At 36.6% G+C, this 26,448-nt stretch overlaps 1 protein-coding gene across 4 annotated transcripts in view; it reads left to right on the top strand.

Moving 5' to 3' along the window:
* Window positions 1-26,448, top strand: part of NELL2 (neural EGFL like 2) — a 378,038-nt gene that overhangs the window by 113,940 nt on the left and 237,650 nt on the right. For all 4 annotated transcript variants that reach the window (XM_041736868.1, XM_041736866.1, XM_041736865.1 and 1 more), the window contains 2 exons: window positions 24,499-24,672; window positions 24,762-24,858. In XM_041736868.1, coding sequence (XP_041592802.1) covers window positions 24,499-24,672; window positions 24,762-24,858 — 271 coding nt within the window. The remainder of the gene's footprint in view (window positions 1-24,498; window positions 24,673-24,761; window positions 24,859-26,448) is intronic.

Below are 26,448 nucleotides of genomic sequence, written 5' to 3'. Positions count from 1 at the left end.
CTATTCATGAGAGACACACAGGGAGGCAGAGACACAGGCAGAGGGAGAAGCAGGCTCCATGCAGGGAGCCTGATGTGGGATTCGATCCCGGGTCTCCAGGATTAGGCTCTAGGCTGAAGGCAACGCTGAGCCACCCAGGCTGCCCTATTACTGGTTCTTGATAGATTATTTAGCAAATATATTTTTTAAAACTTAGCATCATACTTGATGAAGTACCTATACATACATGCTATATTGTACATATTATGTTTTACAAATTATAGTATATATGTGTGTGCATAAACATGTGCACTTATAGGTATATGTGTGTATATATACTAATACTGCATGTATATACACAGTATATATGATATGGGACTTGATCCCAGGACTCTAGGATCACGCCCCAGGCCGAAGGCAGATGCTCAACCGCTGAGCCACCCAAGCATCCCTCTCTCTTCTGTTTCATTAGTCAGGCTGCTTATTTTTGTACCAGTAATGGGCTCCCATAAACACTTTTTGATCTAAGTGAGCTCCATGTAGTAAGGATATTGACTCAGTATCATCTATATTTTTCATCTGCATTAAAAGTCTTTATAGTGATTTTTGATGTGCTAAATTTTCTTATTTGATATTCAATCAAATCAATAACTTCAACTCTATAGGATGGGATTTTGTTAATGACATAGTGAAAAAAGAATATGTTATTTTCTCCTCCCAGAAAGAAAAGAGAAAGCCAAATAGAAAATTTAAGAAAAAGAAGAAAATTTCAGCTAACTGATATTAGCTGTGGGCTTTCCCTATTACCTTTATTTTATTGAGATATGTTCCTTTTATGCCTAATTTACTAAGAGTGGTTTTTTTTTTTATCATGAATGGTTATGGAATTTTGTCAAATGTTTTTTCTTTGTCTGTTTGAGATTATCCTATTCTTCATCCTACTAATGTGGTGTATGACATTGAATGATTTGCATATATTGAACCATCATTGCATCCCCTCAAATAAATCCCACTTTATCATGACGAATGATCCTTTCAATGTGCTACTAAGTTGGTTTGCTAGTCTTTTACCAAAAATCTTTGATCTTATTCATCAGGGATATTGGCTTGTAGTTTCTTTTCTAGTAGTGTCCTTTTTTGGTTTTGGTGTCAGGATAATCCTTGCCTTCTAAAATGAGTTTGAGAGTGTTTCCTCATTGATTTTTTGGAACAGTTTTAGAAGAATTGGTGTTGATCCTTTAAATGTTTGATAAAATTCACCAGTGAAGACATGCGGTTCTGGGCTTTTCTTCATTGAAGTTTTTGATTACTAATTCAATTTTGTTACTAACAATTGGTCTATTTGGATTTTCAAATTTTTTTCTGATTCAGTTTTGGTAAGTTGTATGTTGCAAAGAATTTTTCCGTCTCTTCCAGATTTTCCAGTTTGTTGGTGTATAGTTGTTCACAGTAGCCTCTTCTTGATGTACTAACATGTTTATCATTATAACAATGATCTTCTTGGTCTGTTTTTAGTTTAAAGTCTATTTTATCTGCTATAATTATAGCAATCTTGATTTTGTTAGTCACTTTTTGCCTGGAATGTCTTTTTCCTTCCCTTCATGCTCAGTCTACATGTGTCTTTAAGACTAATGTGAGTCTTTTGTAGGCAGCATATTGTCAGATCTTTGTTTTTTTTTTAATCCAGTTAGTCATTTAAAATCTTTTAATTGGTGAATTTATGTTTGAAGCTATTATTGACAGGTAAGGACTTACTATTACCATTTTGTTAGCTGTTTTCTATTTCTTATCCTACTGTCGTTTCTTGTGTTTTGATGTCTTTTGGTATCAACATGCTTTAATTTCCTTATTGTAATCTTTTGTGTAATCACTATAGGATTTTCCCCTGTGATTATCATGAGGATTACGTAAAATATCTTAAATTTATAATACCCTGTTCAAAACTGACAAATTAACTTCAATAGAATTCTTAAACTTTACACTTTTACTTCTCCTCCTCACATTTTAGATTGTTGCTGTTATGGTTTACATGTTTTTAATATTGTATTACTAATAACAGATTATTACAGTTATGGTTATTTTTACTATGTTCATTTTTAAACTTTTATATTAGAGTTGTAAATGGATTATACACCCATTATTACCATACTGGAGAATCTGTGACTATATATTTGCCATTATTGGTGTGATTGACACTATCTTTTTTATGTTTTAATGGTTTTAATTACTTCCACTCGAAAAACTACATTCCTTTTAGCATTCCTTTCTTATAAGACAGGTCTGGTGGTATTGAACTCCCTTAGTTTTTATTTGTTTGAGAAAGTATTTATCCAGTCTTTACTTCTGAAGAACAGTTTTGCCAAGTATAGAATTCTTATCTGACAGCAATTTTCTTTGAATATTTTCCTCTGGCTGGAAAAGTTTCTATTCAGAAATTTGCTGATAATCTTATGGAGGTTCTTTTGTATGTAATTTTTCTCTTTTGCTGCTTTTAAAAGTTTTTCTTTGTCTTTGATTTTTGACAATTTAATTATAATGTGTCTCAGTGTAGCTCTATTGAGGTTCAGTTTATTTGGAGTCTTTCGATCTTTGTGGATCTGGATGTCCATTTTTCTTCCCTGGTTTGGGAAGCTTTCAGCCATTATTGCTTTAAAAACATTTTCTGTTCTTGTCCTTCTCTTCTTCTGGAATTCCCATAATCTGTTCATTGTATTCCATAATTCCCATAGGCTTTCTTTACTTTTTTTTTTTTTTTCCCCTCCTGACTAGGTAATTCCAGTGTCATATCTTCCAGGTAGCTGATCTCTTCTTTTGCATGATTGGGTCTGCTTTGGAAACTCTCTGTTGTATTTTTCAGTTCAGCTATTGTATTTTTCAAGTCCAGTTTTTTTATGGTTGCTATTTCCTTGTCAGACTTCTGTTTTCTCAGGCATTGTTCTTTTCTTTTTTAATTTTTATTTATTTATGATAGTCAGAGAGAGAGAGAGAGAGAGAGAGAGAGAGAGAGAGAGAGGCAGAGACATAGGCAGAGGGAGAAGCAGGCTCCATGCACCGGGAGCCCGACGTGGGATTCGATCCCGGATCTCCAGGATCGCGCCTGGGCCAAAGGCAGGCGCCAAACCGCTGCGCCACCCAGGGATCCCCAGGCATTGTTCTTCTGATTTCATTTAATTGTCTCTGTTTTCTTGTAGTCCCCAAAATTCCTTAAAAGAAGTATTCTGAATTCTTTGCCTGACAGTTAATAGATCACAATTTCTTTAGGGTCAGTTATTGGAGCTTCATTAGTTTCTTTTGGTGATATCCCATTTACTTGATTTTTGTGATCTTTGATTCCTTTGTTGGTATCTGTGCATATGAGTAATCAAGCCCCTCTTCCAGATTTTACAGGTTTGCCTTGGCAGAGGCAGTTCTTTACCAGTCAGCTCAGTTTGGGTTTCTGGAGGTGTCTGTTGGTAGTGTCTTTGGGTATGTAGGGGCTGTTATTATAGGCCATTTAAAAAAATTTTATTTATTTATTCATAAGAGAGAGAGAAGGAGACACACAGACAGACAGACAGACAGACAGACATAGGTGTCAGGAGAGGCAGGCTTCCTGCAGGGCCCCTGATGTGGGACTCAATCCCAGGGCTCTGGGGTCATGACCTGAGCCAAAAGCAGACACTCAACCACTGAGCCACCCAGGCATCTCTATTATAGTCCATTTTGAGACAAGGCAACTGGTTGAGCTCTGAGGACAGGGTTGAGGGGTAAGCCACTGACTAGAAAACAGATGGATAGGACTGACGGTTTTGTTCCCTAACAAAGTGAAGCTGTAGGACAGTCTCTGTCGTTGCCTGAATTCTCCAGTCAGGCTTTTTAGATGTTTGGGACTGGGCACTATATCCAGTTGTAGATGGGCTGTAAATTAGCTTCTCTACCCTGCAGGGCAGCAGGATGGGACCCAGGGCCTGTACAGCTCCTTGCTTGGGAACTCAAGTCAAGCCTGAGTGTGCCTTGAGTCAAGTGAGGCCACTAGTTTTGCTCTCTAGATGTAGGAAACCATGGGCTGTCTTCTCTCTTCCAGTACCCAGTACATAGGGCTATTGAATGGGCTCTGCAGATTCCCTAGTTGGATAGGCTGAAAGCTGTATTCAGTAATGAGTGGGCTATGAATTAGATTCCCTACCTGGGTCAGTGGGAGAAACAGGTAAAAAACTGGTAAAGTTCTTTGTTATCTTAAATGAAGCCAACCTGCACTCCAGGTTTCCTGACTGAACAGTAGATTGGCTTTGCTCTATAAGCTGTTGATGCTGCCTTCACCCCTCTCACCTTGAGTGCTGCTGAGCCTCACAGTTTCCCAGAGCTATTGTCAGGTGGGCTGTGAATCAGCTTTTTGGGGGACAGAGAGGGAAGGGAAGGGGCCACTCCAAGCTACTCTCAATTTCCCAAAGGGCTTTCTCGTTGGGAGGTGTTGGGAGCTACTCTCAGCCTTGGCTATGAATTAATCCCCATGCCTGAGCATAGACTGGAAATGCTTCATGCTCATTACAGCTTTGCCTGCGTACCTCTTGGCTCAAGTGCCATGGGGCTGCACTGTTTCTAGGGGGTTGTAATCAGCCCTTCTGGTTAGGTGTGGTGGGAAGACACTCTCCAAAGTGAGTGGGGTTATGATTCAGCTCCTTGCCTGGGGGTGGGCAAACTGGGCTCTATGGCTGGCAAAAGTCCTTGAGGATCTGAATCAGGGAGATCTGCACCCCACTGAGTTTCCTTGTCAGAGGGAACCCTCAACTAGGTTCTGCAGATGAACAGAGCTGTTGATTGGGATCTCTACTTGGGCACTACATATATGAATCCAGTCTGCTAAGATCTGTGTGCTAGTTGCTTCAAGCCCCTCCCTCTTCTCTTCTCCATCATAGTGAGATTCCTGGTCAAGCCCTGTAGATTCTCCTGCAGTCTCCATGGTGTGAGATCAGAGTATGGGCTCCCACAAAGTGATTTGAATGGTGACAGGATGCTGGTTGTACCCATGAGTTCTTTTCCCACTTGAGGGACTAGAAGCTCAGGGGAGACTGCATGTTACTGTGCTGGCCTGAGTGGAGGCAAATACTGTCAATGTGTAGCTACTTCTCGTACCCTTCTAACGCAGTCTGTCTTGGTCTCTGAGGTACAGGGGGTGCTTCAGCCTCGTCCTCCATGTGTTTTAGGATTCCCTCATTGGTGCCTTGTTCCTGAATAGTTGTTAGGTGATTTTTTTTTTTTTAATGGGAGGAGGAAAGTCAGTAACAACATACATTGCATCTTGGTCCAATTACTATAGTTTTATAAGACTCTTCTAATCGTTCAGGTTTCTGTTCTTTTTAAGAATTTTTTGGCTGTTATGGGGCGCTTGGGTGGTTCAATTAACTGAGCATCATATTCTTAGTTTCAGCTCAAGTCATGATCTCAGGGTCATGAGATAAAGCCCTGGGTCAGACTCCCATGCTCAGTTGGGAGTCTGCTTGAGATTCTCTCCTTCACCTTCTACCCCTCCCCAACTCTCTCAAATAAATAAACAAATTTTTAAAAAAGATAATTTTGGTTATGTTTAAAGCTCCATTCTTTGGTATAAACTTTAGAACTGATTTTGGAAAGTTCTATAAAAAAAATCCCATTGGTATTTGTATTAAAATCATATCACATTTATAGGTTGATAAATATTAACATTTTTTATTGTGGTTAGTTCTTTTATCCAGGGATATGATTTACCTCTCTATTTTTTCCCATAATCTCTTTTGTCTGTTTTATCATTATCTTCATAAAGGGCACACACACACACATTTTGTTAGATTTATTCCTATGAACCTTATAGGTTGTGTTGCTAGTCAAGTGGGATCTTTGTTTGTTTTTTTTTTTTGTTATGTTTTCTAATTTTCAAAGGAATTTTAAGTTACAATATTACCAGGAAAATGGATTCTGTTTTGTATCAAAAGTAACATCTTTCATAGCATTTAAGTTTCTTTCTCTTTTGTCTCTGGGAGAAAGTTGGATTCCTTGAATACGACTCAGACTGTAACAAGAAAATTTTTGAGGTACCATCAAAGTTCACTTAATTCTACACATTGACAGTATTTGCCTCCACTCAGGCCAGCACAGTAACATGCAGTCTCCCCTGAGCTTCTAGTCCCTCCAGTGGGAAAAGAACTCATGGGTACAACCAGCATCCTGTCACCATTCAAATCACTTTGTGGGAGCCCATACTCTGATCTCACACCATGGAGACTGCAGGAGAATCTACAGGGCTTGACCAGGAATCTCACTATGATGGAGAAGAGAAGAGGGAGGGGCTTGAAGCAACTAGCACACAGATCTTAGCAGACTGGATTCATATATGTAGTGCCCAAGTAGAGATCCCAATCAACAGCTCTGTTCATCTGCAGAACCTAGTTGAGGGTTCCCTCTGACAAGGAAACTCAGTATGTTTCCTTAATCTGCCATACATTGATATAGCAGTGACATTTCAATGATCTTTTCCAAGATGAACATTGAGGAACTGTTGTAATATATTTTAATTCTTTAGCATTAAAACGCTTCTTTTTGTCTCCCAGTGTCGACATAAAGCTTCCTCTAAATGCTTTAGAGGCCTTTGATCAATAACTTAGAATTATTTTACAAAGAGCTGATTTAAAAAATTATAATGATCTTTCTGCAGTTTCTTATTAAGTGACAGGAAATACAATTCAGCTTATTTATAACTTGTTTTGTTATTTCCTTTAGTTATGGTGAAGCATGTGCCTTTTCAAAAAGTCCATGCTAATTATTATTTTGATGTTCTTATTGACAATGGCATTTATGTTATCTCTATTACCTAAGAAATCTTACCTTCCTTGCTGTTGTATACTTATGAATACCATCGATCTTAGAGAGGAGTTTATTTTTGTGGTTGAAACCATGTATTGATGTATTTCATAACAGCTGGATAAAAGTCATTCATATTTTGCCTTTTCTTTTCAGTGATTTTATGTATTGAGCATTTGAAAGAAGATGATTGACATGCTATCATCTTTCCTTTGTACTTCAACCTTTGGTTATTTAAAAACTCTAGGTATTGTAATAATTATGTTTGATTATTCTTGAGGATATTAGATGTGCCACAGAATATGTGAATTCCTGAATACTCTAGCTTAAAGCCATTTAATTTAGCCAGTAGAAAATGCCCTAAACAGCACCAAAAGGGAAGATTTGTTTCTTGAGTGAACTACAAAGAAAAAATTCACTTTGCAAATGACTTAAACTTTATACTACACATTTTGAAACTTGAGGATTGTATTTAAGTATTTTTTGATTATATGACATCTGAGAAATGGCTATCGTTGCTGAAATTTACTTTCTTTGAATATTAGTGAATTTGTAAATTTTTTATATTTTTATTACTAAGCTGTTGGTGTCTTTGATTTGATAAATGGTTTGTAAATATTTTTTCCCTTTCTTATATGGGAATCTTGCCCTTTTTTTATTTGCTTATTTGTAAGAATTTTTTTATATGTAAAGGATGTCAGCCTACTGTCAATCACATATGCAAGAGTTTTCCTGGGTTAATATTTGCTTTTAATTAAAGATATTTTTTGAAATAGTTTCAAGCCTGCAAGAAAAATTATGACAACAGTACAAAGAACTCCCACATCTCCTCTTACCAGATTCCTAATTGGTAATATTTTAACTCATTTTCTCCATCACCCTCAATTTTTTATTCCAGTGTGCCTTTTACTGACAATATTCTCTATCGTCTTTAACACTTTGATGAAGCAAAACAAAGACATTCTCCTATATAGTCAACATACACTCTTCCGATCCAGAAATCAACATTGACACCGATCCCATTTAGATTTCACCAACCATCTAAACAATGTCACTTTTTCCTTCTTGGTCCAAGATTCTGTCCAAGAGCACATGTTGCATTTGAGTCCTATCTCATAATCTCCTTTGGTCTGGAGCAATTCTAGCCTTTCTCTTTCTTTGGTATCCATTATGGTCTTAGAGGTATAGGCATTTCATTCTTTTGGATCACCCTCCACCTGGGTCTATCTGACATTTCCTCATCGCTCAGGCCATGCAGTCTGCTGGGAATACTACAGAAATGATGCTGACTCTTCTCCGTATACCATATCTAGAGGTATACTTTTGTTGCTGATGATGTTAACTTTGATCACCTCGTCAAGTTGGTGATCTGTCATGATCTTCAATATTTTTTCCCTCTGCCCTCTGATCTCAATTAGTATTTTATGGGGAGATACACCTTTTTTTTTTCAATGATCTGTTGCTCATCAAGACCTTTACTCACTATCCTTAACATCCTTTGACCACACCCACCTGAATCATATTGCTTCTGAATAACATGAATAAAAAGATAAAATTGAAAATTGAAACTCAAAAAAAAGAAAATTGAAACTCATATTAACTTTTAAATTCATTTTCTAATATTATAAAAAATGAGTGATATATATCACGTAAAAATATATTCCCAAAAAGTAGTAAGTTATACTTTTTTATATTTCATTTTAAGTGCATATCAATATTCACTGTGTAAGGCATCTTTAAATTAGCTACTGTATTTTTCTTTAAAGCAAGTTATTCATTTATACTGAATGGATTCAGAGAAAATAACGTCTTACTTCCATAACAGTGATTTGCCTAGCTTTTCTACTCTGTTGATAACTTGGTAGACCATATTGCATTTATTGGACTAAATTATCACAGACTTTCATAAAAATAAGATCAGAGTGTATATGGGATATGTTAGAGGTAGGCTTTGCTGATGGGCTCTTTTACGTCTACCCTTCTATGGCTGTCCCATTTATTATGGTTTTTCAAAAATTTTATTTCACCTAGTTAATAGATTTTCAGTTTTTGACATTTCTAACAGGTTAAAAATGCATATTTTTTTCGTTTAAAAAAATGACTGTTTTTCATCAGCCAGTAACTGAAATAAATATACGACAAAATCTTTGCCACCTCTCACTTGTCAGGTTCAAGATCTGTTGCAGGAAGTTTGTTAAGCAGCATTAAGAAAAATTGTGCTTATTTTTAAGTTCACCATTTCTAAATAGATTCAATAATGTAGAATAATATGAACTAACAAATATGAAAACAGTAGAAAAATGGTGATGTAAAAGACAGGTTTGGCAGAAATAAAGGAATCTAGACATGAATAAGAAAGACCGACATTGATAGCAAATTATTATCCTGGGGAGTGTCGATTCAGGAAAATGATGAAAATGATAAAAAAAAAAAGGACGCTCTTTGAGGGCTTGACTTTGTTTCTTTTCCCCAGTATCTGCCGTGCCTGGTACAATGCCTGACATACAAATGGCTAAAAGATATTTGTGGAATAACAGAATGAGACGTGTAGAGCATCTGCTAATGTCAGGTTTTGTAATAGTTCGCTGGTTTCTTAGGTGCCTTCGAGTATTTTCTTTGCATTGTAAACATTAGTGCTTTACTAAATTCCTACACTGTGTCAGGGCAACCTCTAAACACCTTGCATGGATTAATCTCATTAAGTACTCATCACTGTCTTGGAGATTATTCCTGTCCCATTATTATCCCTATTTTACACATAAGGAAAGGGCCCTGAATGGTTAAGGCTAATGTCCAAGGTCTCAGTAAGGGACAGAGTCAACATCTGAACTAGGCCGCCTGGCACCAGAGCCCATTTTCCCAAACACTTGACGATTCTCAGCTTGTTGTAGAGCCCCACCATGGTCTTTCTACTTTACTCAAAATCCTGGAACTCTATTGACAGGCTTATTAGCAATCTTGCTTTCTTTTGCTCTTGGAGACAACAGTCATTTATTTTTCCACTCTTGGGTCTTTTCTGTTAGACTAAAAATTTTTATCCAGAAATTTTCTTCCTTACAATTGGCTTCTTTTTCAACAACATCATTGTGGTCTATGGAACTTGATACCGTATGCACAAAACCAGTCAGCATAGCTGGGAAAATATTTTGTCTTATAATTTTTCTAATGGCCTAGCCATAGAAAATGTATCCTAACACTGAAAAATAAGATTCCTGCCTTTTCTGCATTTCCACGTTCACTAGAATTTGGGGCCAGGTTGGTTCTATTTCTTCCAGTTAGGAGTGTCCTGTACCCATTTCAATTGGGAATTAGAGGTAATAGGCTCAGGAAGAGCAAAATGTCACTTCAGTGGGTGACCCATGAATCCTATTACCTTCTTCCTTGCCTCTTATTTATTCTGCACAATAGAGGAGACATGATGACCCATGAAGCATGTCAGAAAACAGATGCTGCAGCATTGACAGCTTACTCTCCCCTGTGACTAATTCCTTTCTTTCAAATACAGCTTGCCTAGAACTTCTAGCTGTCTTACATGCATCAATGCTTTTCCTTTATTGTCTGCCCATAGTTTCACAACGTGTTACATATAAAGCTGCTGCAAATTTCTACCCAGTCTGACCTCTTTCGGCCTAAGAATTCCTATTGATTTTTAGGACCTTAGGAAGTAAATTGTGAACTTAAGGGAAAGGTTTGAAACCAGATAAAATGCTGCATGAAATCATAGGGCATCAAGGGGCTTTGGGAGCCACTTAGTCACCCCAGATGGATATATCCCTAAAAGCATCATGAATCATTTTTTAGGTGAAGGTGAAGATGAAAAGTTACCAATTTGGGAATATAATTTTCTTCCAGAAATATTGTTTGTTGTTTGTTCTTTGAAATAGTGCAATTGCTTGTACACCTCACTATACTTGTTAAGCCATAGTATCCACAAATTGAGGGGAACATTGGTATGTTCTCTTGAGTAGTAGATGCACACACACACACACACACACACAATCTCAATTAATCTAAAACCTCTATAATATTTAATTTATGTAGAAATTGGATTTTAAGAGATCACCATGTTCTTTCCTTTAACATAGAGCTGACTTAAACCACTTTAGCAGGTGAAACTAGAGCCAGAAAGAGTGAGTTTTATTTTATTTATTTCATAGAAGAGCTTGATTTGAACAATCAAATCAGAAATTAAAAAGTGACATATTAACCATATTTTAAAGTAAAATTAAGTACGTTATATTACGTACTAAATGATTAATTTCATGATTCCTCGATGAGGCTTATGAACTGTGCTCAACCTATGTCTATGTTTTGATCCTTTCATATCAGATTGAAGGTGTTATGAGAATTGGGTGTAAAAACTAATTTATTTTTTGAACTCTGTTTGACCAGTAACATCTATCACGATGGTTTCACAGATTCAGGGATAATTCACTCCACTTTCTCTCTGTAGAGAAGTGGAATAACTCAGTGAAAAATAGTAGTTATGCTTAATATGCCCATTTTTAATTTGAGTTGACACACAAATTACATTAGTTTGAGGTGTACTACATGGTGATCCCACAGGTCTATATGTTACACTCACCACAAGTGTAGCTACCATCTGACACCATACACACCGTACAATACTACTGCAGTGCTGCTGACTCCTTTCCCTTTGCTGGGCCTTTCATTCCTATCTGTGTCTATTCATTCTCTAACTAGAAGTCTGTACCACCCATTCCCTTTCATCCATTTTGCCCATCCCCTTACCCCTTTCCCTCCACCAACCATCAGTTTGTTCTCTGTAATTATGGGTCTATTTCAGCTTTTTGTTTGTTTATTCCTTTGGTGTTTTTTTAGACTCCATGAATAAATGAAATCTTATTTTTTTTGTCTAATTTATTTCACTTAGCATTATACCCTCTATGTTGTCTCAAATAGCAAGAACTTATTCTTTTATGGTTGTGTAATATTCCATTGTGCATATACCACTTCCTTATCTATTCATCTATCTGTGGACACTTGGGCTGCTTTCATAATTTGGTTATTGTAGATAGTGCTACAAGAAACATAGGGACGCATGTATCCCTTTGAATTAGTATTTTTGTATTCTTTGGATAAATACCTAGTTGTGTGATTGCTGGGTTGTAGGGTAGTTCTATTTTTAATTTTTTTAAAAATAATTTATTTATTTGAGAGAGAGAGGGAGATAGTGAGAGAGGGCAGGAGCAGCGGGGAGGAGAAACAGTCTCCCCTCTAAGTAGGGAGCCTAATGTGGGGCCCCATCCCAGGACTATGGGATCATGACCTGAGCCAAAGGTGGTGCTTAACTGACTAAGCCATCCAGACACCTCTATTTTTAATTTTTTGAGGATCCTCCATACTGTTTTCCAGAGCGGCTGCACTAGTTTGCATTCCCACCAACAGAGCAAGAGGTTTCCTTTTTTCCATGTCCTCCTCACCAATACCTGTTGTTTTGTGTTGTTGATTTTAGCCATTCGGACAGGTGTCAGTGAATATCTCATTCTGGTTTTGATTTGCATTTCCCTTGTGGTAAGTGATGGTGAGCACCTTTTCATATGGTGTTTCATATGTCTTCTTTGGAAAAATGTCTATTCATGTCTTTTGCCCATTTTTTAATTGGATTGTTAATTTTTTTTTTTTTTTGAGTGTTGAGGTTTAGGAGTTTTTTTTTTTTTTTTTTTTTTAAGATTTATTCATGACAGAGAGAGAGAGTGAGAGAGAGGCAGAGCCATAGGCAGAGGGAGAAGCAGGCTCTTTGCAGGGAGTCTGATTTGGGACTCGATCCCAGATCCTGGGATCACTCCCTGAGCTGAAGGCAGACGCTCAACTGCTGAGCCACCCAGGTGTCCCGGTTTAGAAGTTCTTATATATTTTGAACACTATCCCTTTATCAGATAAGTCATTTGCAGATATCTTCTCCCATTCTGTAGGTTGCATTTTAGTTGTGTTGACTGTTTCCTTTGCTGTGCAGAAGCTTTTTACTTTGATGTGATGGCCCAATAGTTTATTTTTGCTTTTATTTCGCTTTCCTGAGGAGACATATCTAGAAAGAAGTTGCTAGAGTCAGTCGAAGAACTTCCTGTTTGTGTTCTCTTCTTGTTTTTCTATGGCTTCAGATCTCATGTTTAGGTCTTTAATCCATTTTGATTTTATTTTGTGTGTGGTGTAAGTAAGTGGTCCAGTGTCATTCTTTTGCATGTAGCTGACCAGTTTTCCCAACACCATTTGTTGAAGAAACATTTATTTTCCCATTCGATATATTTTCCTGCCTTGTTGAAGATTAATTGACCATAAAATTGTGGGTCATTTCTGGGTTTTCTATTCTATTCCATTAATCTATGTGTCTGTTTCTGTGTCAGTATCATACTGTTTTGATCACTACAGCTTCGTAATATAACTTGAAGTCTGGAATTGTGATGCCTCCGGCTTTGCTTTTTCTTTTTTAAGATTGCTTTGGCTATTCAGGGTCTTTTGTGGTTCCATACAAATATTAGGATTGTTTGTTCTACCTCTGTGAAAAATGCAATTGGTATTTTGAAAGAGATTGCGTTAAATGTGCAAATTGTTTTGGGTAGTATAGACATTCTAACAATATTTGTTCTTCAATCCCTGAGTATGGAATGTCTTTCCATTTCTTTGTGTCATCTTTAGTGTTTTATAGTTTCTGGAGTACAGGTCTTTCACCTCTTTGGTTAATTTATTCCTACATATCTTATTGTTTTTGGTGCAGTTGCAAATGAGATTGATTCCTTAATTTCTTTTTCTGCTGCTTCATTATTGGTTTATAAATATGCAATGGATTTCTGTATGTTGACTTTGTATCCTGTGACTTTATTGAATTTATTCATCAGTTCTAGCGGGTTTTTGATGGAATCTTTAAGTTTTATATATAGAGTATCATCTCATCTGCATATGCTGAAAGTTTTGCTTCTTTCTTGCCAATTTGGATGCTTTTTATTTCTTTTTGCTTTCTCATCTCTGTGACTAGGATTTCCAGTACTATGTTGAATAAAAGTGGTGACAGTGGACATCTGTGTCTTATTCTTGACCATAGAGAAAGAGTTTTCAGGTTTTCTCCATTTAGGATTATATTAGCTGGGGGTTTTCATACATGGCTTTTATTATGTTGAGGTGTGTTCTCTCTAAACCTACTTTGTTGAGGATTTTTATCTTGAATGGATGTTATACTTTGTCAAATTCTTTTATATATATATACATATACATATATATATATATATAGAAACAATCATATGGTTCTTATTTTTTCTTCTATTAATGTGATGCATCATGTTGATTATTTGCAAATATTAAACCACCCTTGAATTCCAGGAATAAATCCCACTTGATCGTAGTGAATGACTTTTTTAATGTATTGTTAGATTCAGTTGGCTAGTATTATTTTGAGAATTGTCATCAGGGATATTGGCTTAGAGTTCTCTTTTTTTTAGTGGTATCTTTATCTGGTTTTGGTCTCAGAGTAATGCTGGCCTCACAGAATGAACTTGGAAGTTTTCCTTCCTTTTCTATTTTGTGGAATAGTTTAAGAAGAATAGATATTAACTCTTCTCTAAATGTTTGGTAGAATTTGGTCCTGGACTTTGTTGGGAGTTTTTTAAATTACTTCCTCAATTTCTTTGCTGGCTATCAGTCCATTCAAGTTTTATATTCCTTTCTATTTCAATTTTGGTAATTTACATATTTCTAGGAATTTATCCATTTCTTCTAGGTGGTCCAACTTGTTGGCATATATAGTTTTTCCTTATAATTGTTTGTATTTCTGTGTTGTTGTTTATTTATCCTTCCTCACTTTTTATTTTATTTATTTGAGTCCTTTCTCTTCTCTTTTTGATAAGTCTGGCTAGAGGTTTATCAATTTTACTAATTTTTTCAAAGAACCAGCTCCCAGTTTCATTGATCTATTCTGTTGTTTTCTTAGCTTCTACGTCACTTATTTCTGCTCTAATCTTCAATATTTTGTTCCTTTTGCTAGCTTTAGACTTTGTTTGCTGTTCAAAAAATATTTGTTGAATGAATAAATAAGTGAAGGCATGAATATAACAAATCTCTTTGAAATGTATATAGCATTTGAACCAGCAATTTCATTTGTAGTTATTTATTCCAAGAAGCTAATTGTGCGCGTGCACAAAGAAATACGTATTGACATATTTTTTGAAGTATAGTTGGCATGTATTAAAACATTTTTATTAACAATTTAAAAAGTGGAAATAGTAATAAGAAATTGGATGTTAAATAAACTAGGCATAGTTATAATATGAAATACCATGCTTCCAATAAAAAGGATGTGGCTTTTGACATGGAAAGAAATTCTGAGTGTATGGTTAAGTGAAAAAGATTGCAAAGGATACATGCAAAACTGATAATATTAATCATCTCTTTCCAGCAGGACCATTAGTGATCTTAATTTTCTTTTTCATGTTTTTGTGTATCTTCTGAATTTTTGTCTAATTATACCCTATTATTTTTATATCAGAAACATTATATATATATATATATATATATATGTATATGTAAAACCATATTGTCAAACTTGTTCAAGTAGTCATATTCTGCTTGGCCTTCCTAAAGTGAAGAAATACTTAGCTTGGAGTCCTTGAACGGACTTCTTGGGATCTGTGAATCCCTTGTAGAATTTGCCAGCCAAATTTCGTACACATTTGCATGTATGCATTTTCAGATCATCAGAGAAGTCCATATTCCCCAAAGGTTCTTCCTCAGCCTTAGGACCATGTGCTCTTGTGTTCATTCTTGATAAAAGAGGGAAGGTTCATTTCCTCTGACTCTTCTACTTCCGTGAACCCTTTCTTTCCAGTCTTTGTCTAATTTCTACCTGTGTGACCTTGGTCACAACCAAGAGAGTTGAGATAATGAGAGCCTAGCATTAAATAGGCACTGCCTTTTATTACATGGCTTCTTTCAAACTCTGTGACTCTTGTGGATACCATTGTGCTGTGGAATACCCACTTATTATTAGTGCTTTATTGTATCTGTACTTTCTCCATCCTTGTATAAGGCCTTCCTCAAATTGATAGTTTAAAAATGCACCCAGTGCCACTAAATCCTCCTGCCTTCCAGGATCACAGCTCAGAGTGTTGTTTCTCAGATTTTCTTTGTGTCTTGCTGGCTTCATCAGCAATAGTAATAAATTATCTCAATTTTTAAAAAATGACTATATTTCCCTTTTATTTTATGATAAACTCAATTATATCGAGTATGGAAAGATGAAGAGGTTTTTATTCAAGCCATCATGTTGGATGCCAGGGCTTCAGTCATGAATTAATTCCATTTTCCACTGATCTTTCCCCTTGGTGATGTGATTTTGGCTTCTGGCTATATTATTCATGAAGCAGCTTTGTTTTTCTCACTGATATGACTACATTCTTCTTACAGAAAGGTTTTTACAGTGAAGTTACTATTAGTTTTGAAATGACTAAGCTTAATTTTCACTTAATAATGTGTTTATTATTGAGGATATCTAAGCTTCAGTGTATTTGGCTTAGGTCACTGCCATATTCTCTGTAGTAAATATTTGCTGGAATAAATGCACTAAAATATCTTAGTTTAAAAAATAAAACCTCTTGCCTTTCTGCTTTACTATAAGGAAGGTCCTTGTCTTATAAAAATTAAATGACAGGCCTCAGTAAATCATGAATCAATCATTGGTCATTGGATACATTCAAACAGACTGGGTGACTATTTAATGGAGTATCATAGATGAGCATTCTATGCATGCATTCTCATTACAATACTCTCTGTCTGAGATTCATGATTGTTTAAGGTCAAATCCACCCTGAAAATTTAGTAATATTTAAATAGTGTGTCTCCTTCACCCCGATGTTTATAGCAGCAATATCCACAATAGCCAAACTGTGGAAGGAGCCTCGGTGTCCATCAAAAGATGAATGGATAAAGAAGATGTGGTTTATGTATATACAATGGAATATTCCTCAGCCATTAGAAACGACAAATACCCACCATTTGCTTCAACGTGGATGGAACTGGAGGGTATTATGCTGAGTGAAATAAGTCAATCGGAGAAGGACAAACATTATATGTTCTCATTCATTTGGGGAATATAAATAATAGTGAAAGGGAATAGAAGGGAAGGGAGAAGAAATGGGTAGGAAATATCAGAAAGGGAGACAGAACATAAAGACTCCTAACTCTGGGAAATGAACTAAGGGTGGAGGAAGAGGAGGTGGGTGGGGGGTGGGGGTGAATGGGTGATGGGCACTGAGGGGGGCGCTTGACGGGATGAGCAGTGGGTGTTATTCTGTATGTTGGCAAATTGAACACCAATAAAAAATAAATTTATTGGGATCCCTGGGTGGCGCAGCGGTTTGGCGCCTGCCTTTGGCCCAGGGCGCGATCCTGGAGACCCGGGATCGAATCCCACATCAGGCTCCCAGCTCATGGAGCCTGCTTCTCCCTCCGCCTGTGTCTCTGCCTCTCTCTTTCTCTCTGTATGACTATCATAAATAAATAAAATTAAAAAAAAATAAATTTATTATTAAAAAAATAAAACTCAAAAAAACTTGAAAAAAAAATAGTGTGTCTCAAGAAATATAAATCATAATCATGACATGAGTGGTCACTCTTTGTCCAGAACTGTGTAGAGTAAGCGCTGACATCTCTTATTTTGTTCAATTCCTACAATGACCATATAAGGTTACAACCCTTATTCTATTCGATAGGAGAGGAAACTGAGGCTTAGAGAGGGTTTTTCACTTGCCCATTATCACAGTTAGTGAGGAGTGCAGACAGGAGGAAGACTCTGAGGCCTCTTCGATTACAACATTATACCAGCTGGCTTTGATACCTAACTACTGTTAAAAACAAGCAAACTAACAAAAATGGCATCAACGCGGTTCTAATGAAGGATGCCCCCAAATACACTTTTTCCCCACTCTTCTATCTCCCTCAGCATCTAAGGAAATCACTGGAAGTGGCAAGGTGAAACAGTTTTGTATAATGAATGGGCAAGCTGGTGAACTGATGATAATTTTGGCCCTCCCACTGAAATCTGTTTCTCATATTTTGTTGGTTATGCAAGAGCCTGTATGATACCAGTGCTGTCAACTAGTTTCTGTGAGTTGGCTAATCTTCTGTTTTTGTCTGGAACTTCTGTCTCCTGCTCTCTGCCTTCTTTCCCTTAACTAAAGTGTGTTCAAATTGCTTGTGATTCACAGAATTGGCTGTAAGAAGCTGGGCTTTATGATTGGGATTATGTATTGACATGATAAAATAGTTACCATTTATTGGGTGATTAAGGTGTTGCAGATACCTTGCTTTATATGGATTATCCCACTGACGACTCCTTTTAGAGATGAGGACACTGAAGTAGCTGGAAGTTGGGTCATAGGTGGTAGTGAGAAGATGAGCTGGGTTTTCAGTTCCAGAGCCTGTGCGTATGACTCCTTTGCAACTGTGCCTTCCATGAGCTACTGTAATGGTGTATCTGGCAGGAGACGTGCACGTAGCTAACCAGAAGTGACTAACAACTGGCTTCTAGCTTAATATACAGTTTTATACTTAGGATGGTTCACCTGACATTTTTTACAATTTTTGCAGTGGTGAGAAAGTGACATACATTCAGTAGAAACTGTACTTCGAATGTTTAATTTTGGTCTTTTCTCGGGGTAGTGATATGTGGTATGATACTCTCTCATGATGCTGGGTGGTGGCAGTGAGCCACATCTTCCAGTCTGTCGTGCAATCACAAGGGTAAACAACCCATACCCTTACAATTATTCTGCACTCATACAACTGTTCTGTTTTTTACTTTCAGTATTCAATAAATTGCATGAGATATTCAACACTTTATTATAAAATAGGCTTTGTGTTAGATGATTTTGCCCAACTGTAGGCTGAAATAAGTGTTCTGAGCACATTTAAGGAGGCGAGGCTAATGGGCAGGCAGCCCAGGTGGTTCAGCAGTTTAGCGCCACCTTCAGCCCAAGGCCTAATCCTGGAGACCGGAGATCGAGTCCCACGTCAGGCTCCTGCGTGGAGCCTGCTTCTCCCTCTGCCTGTGTCTCTGTCTCTCTCTCTCTCTGTGTCATGAATAAATAAAATAAAATCTTTAAAAAAAAAACGAGGCGAGGCTAAGCTGTGACTCAGTAGGTAAGGTGTATTAAATGCATTTTTAACTTATGATGAGTTTATCAAGACGTAACCCTTCTGCAAGTTGAAAAAGAACTGTACTGAGATGATCTGATCATTCTTCTATTTAGGTTTAATTTAAGGCTGCGGAAAAATTCTCATTTCATGTCCTGTGCAACCTTTTTGTCAGATGAGACGTGACCTTATTTTCATCCTTTGATCTTGAGTTATGAAGGCGGTTGTTAAAATGAACGATGTCCTGCCACTGTCTCCTGTTTCTCTGAAGCCTAATCTTAAATTAGTTTATATTTCTGTCAATGCAAAGGATATTTGAATAACAAGGGCATAAATTATTATAAAGAGTGAGCTTTATTTATGATTTTAGTTACTTCTCACAATTATACATAATGAATCAGGAAGACATGATACGTTCAGGTGTGACAAATTATCTTCTTGGGATATAAAATGTGGTTTTTAATTTAAGGTAATAAATGCTCATTAAAGATAAAAGGTGAAAAAAGAACAATAAAAAGAAGGTTAAAAACATCACTCATAGTTCTATCACTCAATAATTGCTTTAAAAATGTTGATATGTTTTATTCTGATTATATGTTTTTTTCTGTGGTCACGATTGTAATATATCAGTCATAGTTCTTAGCTGTAAGGTGACCTTGGAGGCAGTGGGGTAGGGGGCAGCTTACAGAATTGATGGGAGCCCTGAGCATCAGAATTTGGAACAACTAATAACCAAAGGCACCCTTGTGGGCCAGGAAACAGGAAGCAGGATGCAGAGTGACCTTAACAGGATGCTGCTGCCCTAGCACATGTGGGTGCCTCCCTGTTCTCCTCTCCTTGCTGTGCTCCTTCAAGAATCTCAGGAAAGAGTCTGATTGCACGGGTGTGTCATCAGCCCATCCCTGACTGTACCATGGGAAAGAAGAGGGAGGATTTGACACCTTTACTTTTTGAATTAAAAAAGATAACTAACATGTACTATCTTTACTGAGTATTGTGTGTGTACTGAGTAATATTCTGAGTGCTTTCTTAAATTAACACAGTCAAATCCTTACAATGTCTGCTGAAGTATAGTTCATGTCCCCATTTTGTTAAGTAACCAGATGGGGTAACCAGATGAGGTTCAGAGAGGAGAAGTAACTTTCCACTCTTGGGAGGAGTATTGGGATATGAATCCTGAGGCTTTAGGGCTGGGGCGTTTAAACACTCTGTTCTGCTGAGCCTTGGGGAGGGGACTGGATGGGAGGGGAGAGGGGGTGAGCCAGGCCTGCCTCCCACTGAAACATCACCCAGTGGGGGACAGTGGACTTCTGGAAATGAATATGCCTGTTATTAGAAAAATGATTCATTAAAACAGACCCAGTGTTCATTAAGATACTGTGTAACTTATAATTAGGCAATCATCATATGTTCATACAACTTCACATCTTCCTGCAGTTTTGTATCTCTTAAGGTTTTGAAGATTTGGATTAACTTCTTTCAACCTGTTTTCCCTTCTCTTAATGAGTGCTAATATTTATTGGAGACTATCCATGTACTAGGCACACTTGTAAGTTATTTATTTTTCTCTTCACTACATGTTTGTGTGTGTGTGTGTGTGTATTGTGTATCTATTTTGTTTTTTTAAAAAATTGAGTGATGCTAATGAAAATGTAGCTTTTGGTAAAATATTTAACTTCTAAAGGGTTGTTCCTGTTTGTAGGGCTTAGTGTGTCAGCCTCATTGTTATTCATGCTACTTCTAGTGTCTCAAGTTTAGGAATCCAGCACAGGGGACACTTCTAATAGTATCTAGAGGAGGCCACTTGACAGCAGCAATAGGGTTCTTGCCTCCGTGTGTTAGGAACTGACAGACCTATAGCAGCAGGGCAGTGTGTTTGCTGATTTTTTTTTTTTAAATGCAAACACCTCTCTATCAGAGAATTTACTAATTGAATTGATTAAATAATGAGTACCTGTTATCAAATAATATAGAAGGGATTCTCTGGTTGGTTTCTTCTGGATAAAAAATATATAAGTTGGAGTTTTATTTATTTTTGATAAGTTCTAAACATGGTTTATATTCTTGACTACTTAACTTTTTATCATATATATAAACATTAAAGAAGTGATACATAATTAGTGAAAACCCAATTCAGGGATATAAAAATATGTGAGAAGGTTCTTCACATTCTCTCCCTCTAATGGGTTATATTCTCCAGTGGTAACTACTGTTAACATTTTGGTGTATATGCTTCTTCATCTTTTTTTATATATAAAACGCCAACACACACAGAATTTTATCAAATCAAATGAGTTTTGGGATGCCTCAGTGGCTCAGCGGTTGACCATCTGCCTCTGGCTCAGGACATGATCCTGCCGTCCCAGGATTGAGTGCCACATTGGGCTTCCTGCATGGAGCCTGCTTCTCCCTCTGCCTGTGTCTCTTTCTCTCTCTCTCTCTCTCATGAATAAATAAATGAAATCTTTAAAAAATCAAATGAGTTTCTATAGTTTTTGATTCATTTATTAATAGTAAACTATGCATTGGTTCATGTCTGAACTTTATTCTTCAATAGAATGTTCCAGGATATGATAGTGTCATAACTCCTCTATGAGAGGATAGTTGACATTTCAAGATTTTTACTATTTTAAATAAATCTGCAGTGAGTACCTTCTGCATATATCATTACCAGTTTGTGCTGTTATTTTGTCGGATCAATTTTAATCATACTGATGTAAAGAGTATGCACATTTAATGTGTTGATAGTTTTACCAAAATGCCTTTCAAGAAGTCTGGGTCAATTTATTTTGCCATAAATAGTGTATCAAAATGCTTATTTCTCTACATCCTTGTTTACACTGGATATTAGTAGTGATTTTGATTGCTGACACTCTGGTGAATCAATCGAGTCGCTTTTTTCTTATTGATTTGTAGGTGTTCTTCACGTTTTGTAGACATCATCCCCTTGTCTTACAGACTGCCATTTGTTATCAAATTTCATTTATGCTATCCTTTTTGTCGAGGAAATTTTGATTTTTATGTAATTAAAGTATAGTTAATCTGTTTTTCATTTTATGGTTTCCATTTTACTCTCATTTATTTTCTCTTTCAATTATAGCTAATTTTCTTCTTCTACAAGATTGTTCTCAGCAGCATACAAGCATTTGTAGTATTTCTTACCAATTAAAGACAGATATCCTTTGACTAAGTGTTTTTCCACAGCTATCTTCCCATCTCTTCAAAATGTCCATATTTGTCTCGTATTTCTCTCTGCCCATTCTCTCTCGGGCAGACTTTCTTCCCTAGAGTTTGCTGGAACAGTTTTAGGGTTATCACATGCCTCTGTTTTTCTAAACCCAGTGGTTAAGTTCTCATCTTACTTGACCTGTCAGCAGCATTTGATACAGTTGATTACTTCCTCTTTCTTGAAGTGGCTTCTTCATCCCTTTGAGACACCACTCTCATTTTTATCTCCTTTAATCTTACTGGCCACACTTACTGGTTTGCTTTGCAGATTTCTCCTCAAAATGTCCAAGCTTTCTTCATGACTATGCCTTCATGGCTTTCAATGTAATCTATATGCCTATAATTTCCAAATTCTTCTTTCCACCTCAGACGCTGTAGAGGTAGGTGTTCTACATGTCATCTTCAATATTCACTAAGAACCTCACATATAACATCTAAGTTTAAAACTTGATTCAAATTATTGTAATTTTCCTTCATTTGAGAATGTCTTAATTTCTTCTTCACTTCTAATGGATATTTTTGGTGGGTATAAGATTCTGAGCTGACAGCTTTTTCTTTCATCATGTGAACAACACTGTGCCATTTTCTTCTGGTGTCCATTGTTTCTGCTGCAGAAGCCACTACCACTTTGTCTTTCCCTATTCACAATGTGCTGTCTTCTTAATGTCTGCTTTCAATATTTTTTTCTTTGTTTTTAGTTTTCAGAAGTTTAATTATGATGAGTATTTATTTTAATTTTTCCTGTTTGGGATTTGCTTAGATTCTTAAACCTGTGAACCTGTCTCTTCCCATGTTTGGGATGTTTTCAACCATTATTTTGTCAAGTACTTTTTCAGGCCACTCTCTTTTTTACCTTTTATGGATTCTGTTTATAGGAATGTTAGATCTTTTGTTGTAATCATTTAGGTCTCTGAGACTGTTCATTGTTTTTCATTCTATTTTCTCTCTCTTCAGATTGGATTATTTTTGTTCTGTCTTTAATTAGAAACTGATTCTTTTCATGATCCCCTCCCTTCTATTGTTTACCCCATCCTTTGAGCTCTTTATTCCAGTTATTGTATTTTTCAGTTCTAAAACTTCCATTTGGTTCTTCTTTATATATTTATTTTGTTCTTCTATTTGTTTGCGTAGTCTTTCTGTTTTTTTTTTCATTTGTTTCAAGTGTGTTCAAATGTTTGTAATTGCTTGTTTTTATCAGTGTGTCTTCAAAATCTTTGGCAGATGATTCTAACAACTCTGTCATTACAGTGTTGATATCTTTTGATCGTCTTTTTTCATTAAATCTGAGATCTTGGTTCTGGTATGGCATATGATTTTCACTTGAAACCTGAAGATCTTTGTATAATGTTCTGAGACTTGTGTCTATTTAAACTCCTTGTTTTAGCTATTTTCTGTGATATTGATCCGGTAGGAGATGGGAAGGTATCATCTTGTTACTTTCAGGTGAGGAGGTTCCTCACTTGGCCTTCTATTGAGAACTGAGGAGGAGCTTGTATTATTTTTGGATGGGGTGGAAGTTCCAGTTCCCTACATGGTCTCTACTGACACTGCAGCTGGGGTGGTCTCATACTGCTGGGTGATAGTGAAAGTCTTGACTCTCCACTGCACCTTCTCTGACACTGTCTCAGTGGAGAGGGGGTAGTATACTTTGTTATTGCTGGATAAGTATAGTAGTCCAGGTTCCTCCCCATGTGTTTTCCACCAATGCCATCAGGGGCCTCATTATTAGCTGGCTAGGTTTAAAGTCTTGGTTCTCTACTCGGCTTTTTCTGTTACCACCTGAGTGAAGATGTTGGATATCTCAAGATGGTGGAAATCTAAGCTCCTTGTGAGCTTTACTAGTCTGTTTGTAGATGGGGCCAATTTTTTTCTGTGATGTTTGGCTGGAATAGAGTGGTTATTTTCTGGAAGTTTTTCTTCTATGAGACTTCCCCTTTCCTAGACCTTAGATAGAGAAAGCAAACTTTTGTTGGGATATATTTCTCCATATATATATATATATATATATATATATATATATATATACATACATAAAAGGAGAAAGTCTGCATTCACTAGTATTCCAGGTTACTGGCTTCTTCAGTCAAGTCTGGGATATATGAGGCCAAAAGAAAACCTCAGAAACCAGCACCTTGGGTCATAAGATCCCTCACTGATTTTCTTCCTTTGCTCCATCTTTTAGACTCTTCCTATGTTTGTTTTACAAAATAATATTTAGTTGTACTCAGTGAGAGCAATAGGAAAAATACTATTCTCCATCTTTCTGGGGATGGAGGTTATGTCAGTAATTTTTGAACTTTATTTTCAATGGGCCCCATCTGGCTCCTCTCTGTGCAGGTACCTAGAACTGGAAAGCAGTGGCCATCGGAATGAAGTCAGACTGCATTATCGCTCAGGCAGTCACCACCCGCACACGGAAGTATTTCCTTACATTTTGGCTGATGACAAGTGGCACAAGCTCTCCTTAGCCATCAGTGCCTCCCATTTGATTTTACACGTTGACTGCAATAAGTAAGTGAAATGTGCTCAGTTTAGGAAGTGGAAGATTCCAAGAAATGACTGTTAACTCACATTGCTTACCCAATATTTCTTTTTTGCAGAATATATGAAAGAGTGGTGGAAAAGCCCTCCACAGATTTGCCTCTGGGCACAACATTTTGGCTGGGACAAAGAAATAATGCCCATGGATATTTTAAGGTATTTTTTTGGCTAAGGTCATATAAATCTAAACATAAAAACATAAATATATAAACATATAAATATAAATGCTTTCTAATGGAAAATTATGTTTTGCTTTTTGTGATGTGAAACAAAATATTTGATTTGTATTTTTTTCTATTTCATCTTTTTTTTTTTTTTACACTAGTGGTTTATTTAGCTGGCGTACAGTGTTTTCTTTTCTTCCTGAATAAATTTGATCTCTAGACATTACAGAGATGATCACAAAGTGGCAGTTGGGAGGGGAACTAACACATCATTGTTGAGATTAGGCATTCAAAGTAATAAATATCTAAGCTGTTAATATACCATCCACCACTTAAACATAACCCTTGATGATACTTTTACAGGGATGTTAATAATAGAGGATTGAGAACTTTTCAATATTCATTATTCATGGTCTTTTTGTACTTCCACATAGTGAAAAGGGAATACATATATATGCACGAATCTGTCAGAACTAGAAAGCAGTCATAATTTGTATCTTTTTTTTTTAGTGCCTACTTAAAGACACACTCCATAGAACTTCATCATTGTAGATGATCTAAAAGACATCTCATTTAAATTTCTGTATCTTAAGGATGAAGAAATAAAGTCCAGAAAACTGCTTGACTACAAGCCCATAGTGTAATCATTTTCCCCCAGGGACTAAGACAGTGCCCATAATATAGAAGTGGCTCAGTGAATGGTTGTTAACTGAAGAATAATAGGTACTATGTCCAGCTCATGGATTTCTTGGTAGAGTAGGTACCAGTGATTTTGAAATTGTGTTCTAAGTAAGCTCAGTAATCCTGAGAAGATGTTTTCCAAACTTAATTAAACTGTTACCTGGAAACGAGGTACTTTATATGTGTTATTCTTGAATCTTAGTTTTACTAGCCTTGATGGAAGCTCATTTTTTTTCTCGTTTACCTGCTCATAAACCTACTCAGAAGAGTTAAGTGACTTGCCCAAGGCCAGCCATGAGGAATTGATTCAATGCTCACAAATCCTAAATAATCAGCCCTTATTTGCCATGTAAGGGATGGCAAATTTGTAGATGTCAAGTTTCTCCTCTATTTAACCACAGCAGCCTTTCCCATGGAGCCCGGATGTGGCCTTAGATCCTTCTCGTACATCATTTATGTGTACTACTCTAGGGGTTGTAATTTTTACTGTAGGCTGTGAGTGGTGTCCAGTAGAGTTGAACAGTGCACAAACTCTATAACTGTACATGGTAACAGTATTTTCATGTTGCTGCTTCCAAGTGATAGGAGCTTGTATAGAAGCTGCTTTTTAATATAAACTCCAAGCAAACAACAGATCCAGCAGTTCCACACAGTATGCTAAAATATTTATCATTCATATTGACAGTCTACTTACACTATGCTATTAATTAGATTAAACATGTAGAGATATAGACCGATATTTGACTGGTATATTTTGTAGGTGTATTCAAAATTGTCTTGATAATATGTTGGCACTGTCACCCTGTCATTAGACAATCTTTTTGCATTTTTCAAAGGAAGGAAGTGAAATATTAATTAACTATTAATTAATAGTGTATATATAGTTGATGCAGGAAGAAAG

This window comes from Vulpes lagopus, chromosome 21 (genome assembly GCF_018345385.1).
Source record: "Vulpes lagopus strain Blue_001 chromosome 21, ASM1834538v1, whole genome shotgun sequence".
Taxonomy (NCBI): Eukaryota; Metazoa; Chordata; class Mammalia; order Carnivora; family Canidae; genus Vulpes; species Vulpes lagopus.
The sequence above is the reverse complement of the archived record's forward strand: the minus strand, read 5'-3'. Positions and strand labels throughout refer to the sequence as shown.